Genomic DNA, 14,066 nt, shown 5'->3' on the forward strand with positions numbered 1-14,066 from the left:
GGAGATGTCCAGTGAAGTGAATCAGGGGTGAACAGCAGCCACTGTAGCACAGCAGCAATGACAGCCCTGACAACATCACCTCGTTCCCATGCCAGCACTTGGGACTACAGGAACTACACTCCATTAGGAACAAGCTGCTCCCCTAATTCAGTCCTCCTAACTCCTCTGTTAAAAGATTTTCCTGAAACTGTGTAAGCCTTTGACTAAACAAATGCACTTTGACATCTGATTTCAGCCTTCTAGCTGCCAGTGCATCACCCCCTGCAAGAGGAAATCCCCAAACCACAGCCTGCTCCCAAATCAGGTCTGCAGAACCAAGGAGCTCCCCACACTTCAACCCTCCTCCCTGTATCCTCACACACAGATGAGCTTTTTATTCTAGAAACTTCACAGACTGCTCTAGGACTAAAAGGGAATTACATTACAGCAAGCACACGCCCGGTTGTTCATTTTGTATGTGCTGACAGTCTTGTTTTGACTCTACTTTCTACGTTTAAGGTGTTAATGGGAACCTTGATGCATTTCAGAGGGAACGTGCACAGATAGAAGACAGATGCATGAGTCTAAAACTGGCTCCCAGATTTCATATCAAGTGCTGGATTTGTTTATATCCATATGATGCAATCTCCATAATAGCAATCAACTACCACCAAAAGGAGATGTTTCAATATCTGCACAGCCTTCACACACTAGGCATTAGGTTTGCTTTTATGGTGCAGAATAATATAATGGATTTCTTCCACAAGTTCCCAAATGCAGTTATTAGGTGTTGCTTCTCTAATAAAATATGCTGCAACATACAGCAGTACATGACGTGGCATTTACACAAGCCTTTTCTCCATATAGGACTTGCTGGCTTTTAAACAAATCTGTCTCTTCTATACACTACAGAGGCACAAGATGAGTAATTATGTTCTCTGCTTAATAATGTTTTTGCACTGGCCAATTTAACAGCTAATCTCCACAAACCTCTGAGATAGTCCCCCGGCAGCTACATTTGCATGTTGTAATCAAGTCTTGCTATTAAATCATACTTTGCAACAATAGCTGAGCTGTCAATGACAAGCAGCAGCTCTCGGCTCTTGCACTGGCATCATGCAGGCAAAAGCCCTGGATAAACATGCACAAAACCTCACTGCTCTGCCAGCTAGGAGAGCATCCCTTTGCACTTTTGGGAGCTTGGAAATGGCTACACCCATGACGGATCTCAGGACAATCATCCTTTGTCTCGCTCAGCTCTCTGGTCAGTCAGCTTGCAAGCTGTTTTCTCCAGGCCTGCCTGCTGCTCCCTGCAGTGATGCAAAGCCAAACTCCAAACTGGTTTGGCTGTGGTGTGCTCTGTCATACTTCTCTGACTGCTTTTTATGGTGTCCTTAAAAATTGAGCACACTGGGTGCAACAGAGAGATCCTTCTGTGGCAAAGGTCCTGCCTTGGCTGCGTGGGCAGAACAGCTTGTGCAGCCATGCTGTGACCAGAGCACTGCACCCTTCAGGGTTAACCAGGCTCCTTGGAAATGTCCTGCCCGATTTTCCAGTTTCTTTGCTGTCCTTGTTGATCACAGTGCAGCAAGAGGATGTGGCTGAGAGAGAGAGGGCAGACCAGAACCAGCTCAGTTAAATGTCCCTGTTAGTGTCATGACAATTTGGCTGGATAGCTGGTGTGACACACAGCATTAAACAGATGTTTGATCTTCCTCCACTGGTTTCGACCAGGGACTGATCCCCTGCTCTGCACTTCCCATTTGCCCTCACAAAACCTCATCCCCAAGGAGACCCACATAAACTCCATCTTATCTCAGCAGCGTATTCCTGCTCTTGTACACTCACTGAAGCAATGTGTCCTTCTCTGCTCTCCCACAACCTCAGTTTTCTCTCAGTGACTGGAAATATCTGAGTGACCTGAGTGCATCTGTCAAAGAACAGCACCAGAAGGCAATTCCCCTGAATTCCCTGCAGCAAACATCACTGCTCTGGTCCAGGCTGTTACTGGTGCCAAAAACTCTTGCTCTGAACCAGATTCTGACTCTGCAAAACGCTGCAAATATGCAATAAATAGCGTAGTCCTTTTGAATCCTGCCTTTTGCAGTACCCTTACCAGAGGCAGAGTTTCAACACAGCAATGTGGATCAGCCCCAGCCCGGCCACATCGATGATGCCTTTCTGTCCTAATGATTCTTCCTAGGCATTAGCACAACATTTATTTCTACCTTGCCCTGCTCTTCCCATTTATCCACATATCTGACAAGGTGTCCTTCCTTTTAACATGGAAACACAGGGAAAGAAGAATTTCTTGCTGGAATTGGCTCACTCTGTGAAAGTAGATCAATCTAGATTCAATCTGTCTCACTAATTGTTGGAGGCTGGAACTGACCTGGGGCTTGCCTGGCTGCAAGTGAGTGTGTGAGCACAGGCAGTCTACTCCCAGCTTCTCCTGCTTTATGCTGCAAACAAGTCACACCAGACTTCTTTGTGCATGGTGGACCCTGTGCACTCCTGTAACCTGGACCCTTGTGCCCAGCCACATGTCACCAGGCGGTGCCTGTCTGTCAGCAAAACTGCAAATGAGCACTGAGTTTAAATAAAGCATGAACCACTCATTAATGATAAGATGACTTATCCTCACCTCACCTTTGTTCTATTTTACCACAAAGTCCTTCCCAGGAGTACTTACAAAGGGGCTAAACCAATGTGGTCTTCCTTGAAAGTCAGGACAACTGCACGTGTAGCTGATCACTAAATTGATTATGTTGAGATGAGCAGGGCTTGTATCAACTCTTTTACTACATCAGACTGTTTAACCTGGACTGTCTCAGAAAAATGAGATTATGCCAGAGATGCAACATGTACAAGAGCTCTGTCAGGGCTGCTTTTCACCACAGGGATGCTGTGATGAGCAGTCGAGATGTCGGTCTCTGCTCAGCTCAGTGGAGACGGGAAGAAATATCTACGAGCAGCCCAGAGGCAGGCGAGAGCTCTGCTGTACAAGACAGGAGTGAGCAGTGATCTGATCAGTGAGAATGTACAGGAACAGTTCATCACTGCTGTGTTCAAGTGTCAAAGTTACTGGAGGAGCTGAAGGGCAGAGAGCAAGGAAAGTAGGAGGGAAAGTGGGGGATCCTGCATCGCTCAGCTCACCAGGCCAGTGCCCACAGTAGTGTGGCCCTGCAGAAGCAGGAGAGCCAGACAAGACCTGAGCCAGACTAAAACCTAGGCTGGGCTCTGCATCTGCCTATACCAGCCAAATGCCACATGCAGGTAATCATGCCCACAGCAGCAGAGCTTTGCAGAAACTGGGAGTTGTGTGGCAATGATGAAAGTTCACTCTTCTCTATTCCCTTCTGTTTGATGATGGCAAAGTGCTTTATAAATGCTAATAAAAACGTCCCCGAAGATTCTTGCAAGGATTCTTGCTCTTTTTTACTCTATGGAGGGTGGTGGAGCTGAAACAGACGACGTGACTTGCCAGAGACCATGCAAGGAACAGCCTCTGAGTTGGGAGCTGACATGGAGCTCCTACCCCATGTGTGGTGAGCTGGCGAGGGGTCCAGTGGGATCAACAGAGAACAGGACATTCCCAGAGGCAGAAAAAGCTTGCAGAATGTCTTGACCAGCAATGAGGCTGCTCATTTAAGAGTGCTGCATTTCAGATGAGACAGGTGAAGGACACAAAATTTAAGATGTTCAAAGCTGATCTGAAGAAATTCAAACCAACTTCCATTAAAATTAATGGAAACATTAATGCAAAGTACAGTCAGATCCTCAAGCAGATCCTTTCCAAGCAAGATCTTTCCATTAACTTGAAAGGAAGTTGTGCCCAAATTCTCTTACATCGCTGGGAACGTCCGAGACAGGCAAAGTCAGGTTACAAATCCATTAGGCTCCAGACTGAGTAATGCATGGCCAGTTGAAAGAGGTGAAAGTGCTAAGCTGTAAGAGGAACCCCACTTGGGGTGACCTTGAGTGAGGAGCTGAGCACACAAAACATGCATGTGACTTGGAGTTCCTTTTTTGATGGAGAAGAAGTAGGGAGGTGTGGAGAGAGTGGAATCCATTGCCAGACTAATGTAGCTGCTCTGAACCATGGAAAAAAAAAAAAACATTGGAAAAGCAGCAGGACCAAGAACAATGCACAGCAGTAGCTGGAAAAATAGAACTGGGACCTTAGTTGTTCAGGAGAGGGTAAGAAGAGATAGTTCCACTCTCAACCTCTAATTTGTTAGGACATAATTTCAATAAGGTCCATGGAATGCCCATCTCAGCAGAGTATATGGAGAGAGAAGTGGTGTCAGTGCAAAACTGGTCTTTTACATTAACACAGATCAATGTGTCAGGGATTTAAGACTGGAAGGATTATTTCACTAGCTGATGCCGTGTGCCTGGAGGCCTTCAGGTTGCTACTACTCTGTTAAAAAATAGTTGCAGGGTCTAAAACACATTCCAGAAGTGCATTTGTCCTTGAAAGAGAATTCCCTGTTCCTCTCTTGGCCCAATTTTCAGTTAATCTCTCTTGCCTTTCAAATGCATGCTTTATTTCTAATCTGAACTCTTCAGCTTTCAGCCAGTAGCTCTTTATGAGAGAGCAGTCCCAGCTGGCTGACAATCCACCCAGTTACTCCAGCTCACATTGCTGATGTCCTGGGAAACCAAGGTACTCAGTGCTGCACAGACCACAGAGGTCCTGCCTGTGGCAAACCAAAACCCTGGCTCCCTGCGGGCAGACAGCACAGATCCAACAGCAGGATGTCAAGCAGGAATGGGAGGTTTATCCCCAAGCAGAGCATCCCTCATCACAGCCAGCTCCAAGTACTCAGGATTCCCTTCATCACCTTCAGTCTTACCCCACTGACTGTCCCTGCAAGCAACTCTCCATCCTTTGTACCAAAGCACATCCTGACAAAGCAAAAGAAGGCAGCACATCCTCTCACCCACTATCCCAGCATTCCCTGCTTGTAACATCCCAGGGTGGCCAGCAAAACCTGCTACTGGCAGAGAAGTCACTCTGCACTATGCCTGTACATTCAATGACACAGAGACTAGGCCAAAACAAGGACTCTGTTTCCCTAATTGTTAAAAAAAGACATGCCTAGAAATTCTACTGGGAGAGGGATAGCTAGGGGGTCTGGTGATTTTTCTAGCCAGATCCCAGCTCAGGAGAGTGCCTTCCTTGACATAAAATCAATTCTGCAGCTTGGGTTCATGATGAAATTGAGAGGTGCTTCTTGTGGAGGGATGATTATTCATTCTTTCTCACGTCACATCTGTCCTCTCCCATGTTCATAAGGGCTAATCACAGACTCATCCAATTCAGGGCTGCTAAGAAACCCATATGTACAGGCTAGCAATTCGAGTCCAGATATAGCTCACTGCCTTGAGCATTAGTCAGACACATACAGGCCAGGGAAATGGTGCTGAAATGCTGCTGAGGGCTTTCAAACATATTGTTAAACAAATGGATATGTAAACAGATCTCTGGGATGACACATGGAGACAGCATCTCTGACTCAATTACAACTGCAGCTGATGTTCTCACCTACCTGACTGCCACCAAATACCCAGACACCTAACACTGACACAAGGAGGTTTTACAGCTCCTTCCCAAGCAAACACTGAAACAGGTAAGATGACAACCTCCTTTGATTCAGTCTAGGGAGAAAAGAGAGGTCCCACGTTCACTGGGATTTAAGAGCCCAGTCCTTCCTACCTCTTGTGGGTGGGACCACACACTGACTGCTCTGGAACCCTGCTGAGGATTTAAAGAGGGCTACTCGTCACTGTGGGATACTGTGTAAGTCACCAAAGAAAGCTTCAAACATTTGTTTGTCAGGGATAAGGTTATGTTCAAATCCCATCTGCGTGCTCAAGAAGAAGGCGGGTTTCCTTGATCACCCTTTCCATTTGCATCCTCCTCATTGCACTGACACTCCAAGGATTTGGCAGTTACTATTTCTACAGCTCTGATGGACTGGAAAACTATTATTAAGCAGCAGGAGGAGACAAGTCTGTGTCAAGAAAAGCAGCTATGTAGTACCTGGGCAGAGCCTTTTGCAATAGTCCTTTTACCCCAGCTAGGAATGGCCATAGGGGCCCCTCTGGAAGGAAATAACAACTCTGCTCCTCAAAGTCTCAAGTGATAAAGGCTGTTTTGCAGCTTATGTCCCAACAGCCATGGAGGTGCAAGACAGAAAACCAAGCTCATGCCTTAGGCAGGAAGGATTACATATCTTTCAAAGTTTTAAAGGTCAACCTCCAGACTTATTCTCCTGGTCAATTTACCCTTTACTGAACCAATACCAAAACCAGGAGGACTGGTTTATCTCCATGTACAGTGACAGAATAATTCACCAGCCTTGCTGGTAAACTCCAATGCTCACCCTTTGGCGGGTGAAGGATGCACTTGGCAGGTGAAGGGAGTGCATGTGTAAAGTTTAGTGTCAACAGTGAAATAGAAAACAACACATGGTATCAAAATGAAAGATCAATGTGCTATCTTTTTTTTTTTTTTTCCCTGGTAATTGCAATGATTTTATTTTGTTCTGAAATCTAAACAAAGCATTTCACAAGTTTCAGGTGAATAACTGCTGCAAGAGAGCATCTGTCCAAGCCTGTGATGTCAAAAGACATGTACATGGATTTTCCCCATGAAATTCCAGTTCACCAGGCAAGACAAACAGGAGAAGATGCCACCTTCAGAGACTTCTCTAGCCTTGCAGGTTGGAGTGGGGTATGGCTTGATCACTAACTGGGAAATCAGATGCCACCAGGGGAGTTCCTTTACACCAACAGAAGCAGTGCTGCTTCACTGGGATGTGTACCAGGAAACAACCATGTAATAAGGCAGGTCAGGCACCCAGGGACTGTGTGAGCTGTGCAGCAGCTCCTTGTGCAAACAACCCACTCTGCAAGCCTCAATTTCTCAAAAGGAACAAAACGCAGTAAACCTGCCAGCTCATTGCAGAACAATCAGGCCCATGCTAAAGTCCAACACATGAGCTGTACACCTGGAAAGTATCTCTGAAAACAAATCAGCAGCTGTGTCAGCTGCTGTACATATTTTCTTCCTAGCACTGACAGTCAACAACTCTTCTAGCAAAAAAGAATAAACTCCAAACAATTCTGCTTTGCTCTTTTTCAGAAAAACAAACCCCCCCCAAACCTCGACCCAAACTCTGTTTACACCAAAACTGCTGCAGTCCTGAATAGGAGTGATAAATGGAGTGAGCTAAAGTGTTAGTGACAAATAACCCATTCAGACGATTCCAGCATAATTATAGGTTGGCTCTCTTGATGTCACATTGGGTACATCACTGCAGATATTACATTCACCTTATGAAAAGATTGCACAGAGGAGCTCGGTTGGTAACCCAAACAGCATTATGTATCATGAGCCTGTCAGCATCAGGAGTGCATGCACCCTGACATTTGAAGTCCTGGTGTTTCAAGTGATAATCCAATGTACCAGATATCACTGATCTCTATATAAAAGGGGGCACCACTTTTCCTTTCAACTGGAGCTGTTTTTCACTTCTCATTCTGAAGAGTTGTGTGGTGCTGCCCGCAAGTGGCTACACTGCACAGCAGCTCAATGTGCAGCACTCCGGGTCCCCAGAGAGAAAAAGTGATCAATACTCCAATGCTGCTTTTGTAAGAGGTCTCTAAGTGCTTCCATGCAAGATGCTGCTCCTCTGGGTTTTGAAATTACTCTGAAGAGAACATGAAAGCCCCCACTGCAAATTCATAATCCTGACACAAACTGCAGCTGCAGCACAGAATTAAAATGAAATTCATTGGTGAGCTGCAAGCTGGTCTATTGGCAAAGGTGGAATCTGGGATGTGGGGAAGGGACCTCAAAAACAGACCAAAACCTGGACACTGAGGGAGCAGGAAAATCATGGTAGAGAAGTACCAGCTGGGGACAAGAAAGTGTCATGCTTGACAGAGATTTACACCTCCCTGGTCTGGGATGGCAGAGACCCTGAGCACTGCATCATCTGAGAAAGGTGGCAGTAATCAGAGAGTCTTGGGAGGGAAGACAAAGGCATTTGAAGGATCAGACTTGCTGAGGGTAGCTGGGCAGAGCCTAGAAGGCCTCCAGAGAAGCATCTGGATAGTGATGGTGAGTGCAGAGAACAGATTGCATTTTCTATTTCTTGGCTACAGCCAAAAGACACTGGACTTGTAATTAATTTCTTCCAAGGGGATCTCGAATTGGCTTTGGCTCTTCCTGCACACAGGCTGGAAGAAGTCTTTAATGCCGAGCCGTAACCTTTAAGAACCTCATCCTTCCTGCTGCCTGGCAGCCCACAGGAGCAGGACCAGGCATGCCAGGCAGGCTGGCTTCAGAGTGGGCAGCTGGAGCTTCCTCAGCACAGCCCATAACACATTCCTGGAGCAGGGACCTGGTGAGTGCATGTTGCAAGACAGGATTCATGAGCCATGGTGGATGCGAATTAACTTGATGGTCTTTTACTGCCTGGCTGGGTTTTGCAATTGGATCCTGTGCAGGATCAGAGAAATCCAGCCTGTGTCAGGTGACAGTGAAAGAAAGCCAGTCCCACTGTCAACACCTGACGTGTGCTGTGTCAACACCTGACAGGACATCTGGCAGGGCCGTCCCCTCCTTGATGTCACTGTTCTAGGGCCATCTGAGGGTTGACAGTATGCTCCTGTTCCAAGTGTCACCCAGCACCCATCACTGTCTGTCTGTGTCACAGTACAGTGCTCCCCTTGCTGGACAGCACCAGCCTGGGGCTCTGGCCATTACACTGACTGATCTCCCTTAGGGAGAATTTAAGCAACATGGCTTAAAAATGAGAAAGCACACTGCTTGCTTCTGTCAGGTCAAGCCACTTCCTCTGGGGCCAGGAAGGACAAACAGGCTGGGAAGGACTGGTAGCCCAGGGGATGAAAATGCCTAGGTCTGAGCAGGAGGAAGAGGAGAAGTGATGTTCCCCAGTCTCACCCCTGTGACTGCAGGGGCAGTAACAGCCCCGTTCCTCCATACAGCTCCAAGCTGCCACTGGGACTATCAAGTGCCACTGGATACCTATCAATTATAGCGGGGGTTGGAAGGGCAGGGCAAGCAGCTGGGTGCTCAGCACCTCTCTTGCTCTCAATCCAAGGTTTCCAAGACTTCTAAGGCTCCACTGAGTCCAGTCCACTCAAAGTGCTTGGCACTGAGGGTGGGGTGGGCGAGTACTGTGCCCATGAATGGTCCCGCTCCTGTAGATAGGCAGGCAACAGACAGCTGACTGGAGGAGCAACATTTTCTTGGAAGGGTTTTATCGTTTTAAAGGGAACAAATTCCAATTGATTGCCCTTGTAAGAGCCTGCATGGCACTTCTTTCCTAATCAATAGAAAATTTAATTGCTCTGGTAATTACACTTTCAGCAATGCTGCAGTCCTTTGTTCTCCAAGCGGGAGACCAATATCTGCTGTTCTCCGGTGGCCCCGTCTGGCTGCAGCTTGGAACAGCATTTGCCACTTGGAGGGGAAGGGACATTCCATCAGTGACCAGGGTGACACCAAGCCTTGACACGCACAGCCTGGCTGGTGCAGATCTCTGGGGCACTGAGTGCACTCCCCAGGTCAGAATGGGTTTCTGCCAGCCAGAATCACCTCAGCTTCCTCCTGTTAAAGCTGCAGCCCAAGAGCTTCACACACCTGATGCCTGCCGTAAGTCTTTCCCTAGAGCAAGTTTCAGGTCTGATGCTTTGCTGAGGGCACTGGGCTCTAGGGTGCATATTTCCTGTCCTTCCCATGCATGAGCTTGCAGTGTGTCACCAGTATTTCTTCTGTGGGCTGTAAATGGTTCCAAAATACAACGGAGACACCAAGGTTATGTTGCTTTAGCTTCTGGCTACATCTTCTGGAGGCAGAAGAGCTGTTACCCCCTGAGTCCTGATGGGTACTGTCAAAGCCTAACTACACTTGGGAGAACACAAGCCCTACAAGTTACCCTGGAAAATTACTATAAGGAAGAACCATTGTGACAAATGCCATGTTACTGCATGGACATCAGATTAACCCTATGACAGGCCCAGTGCTTGAGAACAACAGTCTCTGCTTGGCTGAGCAGGAGCCACGTTTGGTGCTTCCCAACACTATTCAAATTTAAAGTTCTTGTTGCTAACAAAGCTGCAGCACATACGAGCTCCTCCAAAATCACCCAGGGTACAACTAGAACCAAGCACATGTTCAGCTCAAGGGCATTTTACCTGCAAGAATGTGTCAGCCATAGCACAGACCTTCACGCTTCAGTTCCCCAGCCAAGGACTGTCAGAAGCACTGGGCTGCATGCAGGGTTTAGGGGGTAAGCGTGTGTACAAACCTAGCAAGGCTCTCCCTGGGAAAAGGGATCCTGCTCCCCCCAGGCTGGTCAAGCAAGCTATGAAATACTAAGTACAGGGGCCTGCATGGAGGTGTAATTGCTGTTTGGATCTGTCAGGCACATGCAAAGTCTGGATTTACTTGCAATTGCACTCATCCTGCCCACAATGTATTTTTTCAAGCCACGATCCTGGCTGGCATGGCCCAGGGTGGCTCAGCTCCCATGCTTGCCAGAATCGCAGGACACAGCCATACATCTCTCAATCAACAGCTGTTAACATGACACAGCTACTCTGTCACACACTGGGCCTCTCACAGCTAACAGCACCAAGAAGAATTGCTACTGGCCTTAGCACTTAAACAAAACAGCTCTACTCATGTCCCTGGGGTTTCCTCAAACAATGGCAGAAAACACCCACAAGAGCCTGGGGAGAGGAGGGTCTGCGGCAGAAAAACCACAGCTGCTGATTTTTGAGATATACACCACACAATTAGAAACACTGGTCTATAAACATCCTCAACAAAGCCCAGCAGGCCTGGGGGGGAGGTTTCTTTTCCTCACTGTCCATTGTGTGCCACTGTCTTTAAAACCCTCAAAAACAGACGCTCCTCCCTTGTTGATTTGATGCTTTGGCGCTGAACTGCACGTTGCCCTGTGAGCTTGGTGGTGCTGGAGGCACCAGCTCTGCTCATGCAAGGCTCTGGGCCTGGGATACTTGGGATGGGACCATGTACCACGTGCTAATCACCCACCCATAGGCAGGAAGGAGTCTGCCATGAATTATCTCCTTTCTTGTTTAAATATTAAGATTTCTCAGCTAAGACACTGCTCTGTGCATTTGCAGATGTCCCTATTCCTTGCTGGGACTGCTCTTGTTGGCCTTTCTGAGCAGATCTAATTACAGACTGATCTGTTCATTGACAATTTCATATACTCTCGTTTTTTAGGTTAACTTGAATAACTGGCAAGAAGCAGAACTACATGGGTGGAGTAACAGGCCATGGATTTATGACATGCTGGTATTCAGGGCAAACACAGAAATATCCTGAACTCTGCTGCTGCTGTCAATTTGATAATGAGAATGTGATTTGAAATAAAAACATCTTGGGTGCCAATTCACTACAGCAGCTAGTAAAAATAGGCAGAATACCTAGAAATAGAGGACTCTGTGCTCCAAACACATCCAAAGCTTGAATATCATATAGTATCTTACAAAAACAGAGCACGTGGCTGCACTGGGGCTATGGTACCACACAGGTACTCAGTGAACCTCTGCATGAGCTTCAGCAGAGAGAACGGGGTGCTCTGTGGGTCTAGCTAAGCACAGGTGATGGCTCTGCTTTCAAGTGCTCTGCAGCCTTTGGGTGCTTTCCCCCAGAGTCACCCCAACAGTGTAAAGTGTGAGTTGCAAACACCCCTGGGCAAAGCCCAGGTGAGCTCCGTCAGAGCCTGAGGTACCCAAGAGCAGGCCTTTTAGACAAATAAAAGCAGCTTTTAAAAGCTAGAGAAAAAAAAGGGGCTGCAGGGCCTCGTGCATTTTAAAGAATCTGGCCTTTATAGGAGCTGTTCCCAGTTTCAGGTCAAGCCCGAGGCTTTCTTTAATCTACTTTTAAGTGGTACAAGCAGTTGTGATCCCTTTGCCAGAAGGCAGGGCAGTCTCCTTTCCCTGCACCCTCCCGTGTTTGTTGCGTGTAATCTTCCACAGGACTTACTTGTTGCTGTCCCGGTACTGATAGATATAACAGCCCTGAGGCATCCCACTCTCCTGGTCCAAGGTAAATGAGAGCTTCATCTGCACAGACGAGAAGGGGTGTGGGACAATGAAAAGAGAGAGAGAAAAAAAAAAAAAAAGCAACATTTTAGGCTTTCGGTCATTACAGCAACTTCAAGCAAGGCTTGTGGGAGAAAGCTTAACTCACCAAGGCTGACACGCAAACACCATGGCCTGGAACATGCTGTGGGGTTCCAAACCTCAGGGAAAAGTCACATGCATTGCAGAAACCTCTTGCTTTTTCCACCCTTTGTTACTATAAAGTGTTCGTGGTTCCTCTGAAATGCACGGGTTGTAACAGCTCACCCCTCCAAACCCACCCACACACACCAGCCTTCACCAAAGCGACTGCGGTTCCCCTCAGACACTACAGAAATGAGTTTCTCCATCGGCAGCTGTAGTTCCCACGAGTCTTTCTCTGAAAACTTTCCCGGCTCCATCTCGTTCCTCCAGTGCATTAGAACAGAGGAGAAACCACAGAGGGAAAGGTGACAGATTTTTCCTTCTGTGCAGAGTTATTAAAGAGCTGTTAGAAGGGTTTGCAGTTTGGATCCGCCTCCGGCAGCGGGCTATAATGGGACCTGGAAGCTGCTTTGGTTGCAGCTCCAAGAAGGCATTCAGCAAGGGTTTTTGGATTTCAAACACAGCTTGTTTTATTAAGGGGGAAAAATTAATCCTCTTTCAACAAGCAACAGAATGGTTCTGTGGGGAGACTTTTTTGCTGAAAATGTCTTCAGTGATTTTATACACTGAACTCCCTAGAAAACAGCATGGAACTGAGTTCTGCAATAGCCCTGAACATCCAAGCAGCTCCTCATTACCCTGGGGAAGGCTGCTGGCCCCCAGGTCAATGTCCCACCAGTTCTCACAGCCATGAGCCCCTGGGCTCAGCTGAAGAGCTGCAGACCTTGACCAGGAGCCAACAGGGAGGGTAAGAGGGGTAAATCATCCTTTAGAGGAGGTCGCTGCCAGTCTTCATGCATGTTTATGGGGTCACAGAGATTACTATCAGCAGGGTTGTTGCCAGTGCTGGACTGTGCAGGACTCTTGAAATGGTCTGGGAAGATCACCACAAGGGCTAAAAGTCAAAGGAGGTTTGTTATGATAAGCCCGACCTTTTTAAGCAAGGAAATGAGGACAGCAGTGTTGAGCCACTGCATTTGATTACAGACTCCTCTCCTCTGGACTCCAAGAAAATTGCTAACTCAAATTAATGGCTTATTCAGGAATGAACACAGAATTAAAACATCTTTCTCCTGTAGGCTGTAAAGAAACCCTGTGTGCTGAATCACTAGATGATGCACTGATTTTCCCTTCCCTAAAGACTAGCAAAGTCACACAGTGTGCTCTCACTGACCCAAATAAAACTGCATGCCAAGAAATCATTGAAAAATTCACCACCTTGAATACTGACTTAAGAACCAAGTACTAGGCTGAGGCCAAATTCAGCTGAGCTCCCTTGACTTCCACAGCCATTCTGAAACACAAGCTCGTGCAACACCACATAACATGAGTGTCCATGGTACACATATCACAGCTCACAGCACTGTCAAGACAGTGACCTCTTAACACTCTCCACAGCTCCCCTTCTTGCAAGCCCTGACCTTGCCCCAAGCAAGATCACTCAGATCCACTTTGGAGAGCAGTGTTCATGGCAGGGCCAGCAGGGCTGGCTGGGGATGCTTCTTCTGGCCAAGATCCATGAAGCCTGATTGTGGATCCAGCCTCTCCAGATGCTATGATGGCACATGGCAGCTACCACATGGGAGCAGGAGGTCAGCAAGAAACAAAGGAACCTCCCCAAGGGAGACAAGCAATCACCTTGCTGGCCATATGTGCTCTATAAGCAGAGTCTCTGGTTTGGGGAACTGAAGGAGGAACTGGGAACTGCCTAAAGCCATTTTTTCCGGGCCAGGTTTTCCAAAGCTTTCCTGCTAGAATATCAGGAAGCACCTCTGAGGCCAAGG

General features: G+C 47.4%; 1 protein-coding gene across 1 annotated transcript in view; it reads right to left on the bottom strand.

Moving 5' to 3' along the window:
- Nucleotides 1-14,066, bottom strand: part of DIS3L2 (DIS3 like 3'-5' exoribonuclease 2) — a 182,270-nt gene that overhangs the window by 25,103 nt on the left and 143,101 nt on the right. Inside the window, exon 15 of the mRNA XM_053951730.1 lies at nucleotides 12,041-12,120. Coding sequence (XP_053807705.1) covers nucleotides 12,041-12,120 — 80 coding nt within the window. The remainder of the gene's footprint in view (nucleotides 1-12,040; nucleotides 12,121-14,066) is intronic.

Source organism: Vidua chalybeata, chromosome 10 (genome assembly GCF_026979565.1).
Source record: "Vidua chalybeata isolate OUT-0048 chromosome 10, bVidCha1 merged haplotype, whole genome shotgun sequence".
NCBI classification, from domain to species: Eukaryota; Metazoa; Chordata; class Aves; order Passeriformes; family Viduidae; genus Vidua; species Vidua chalybeata.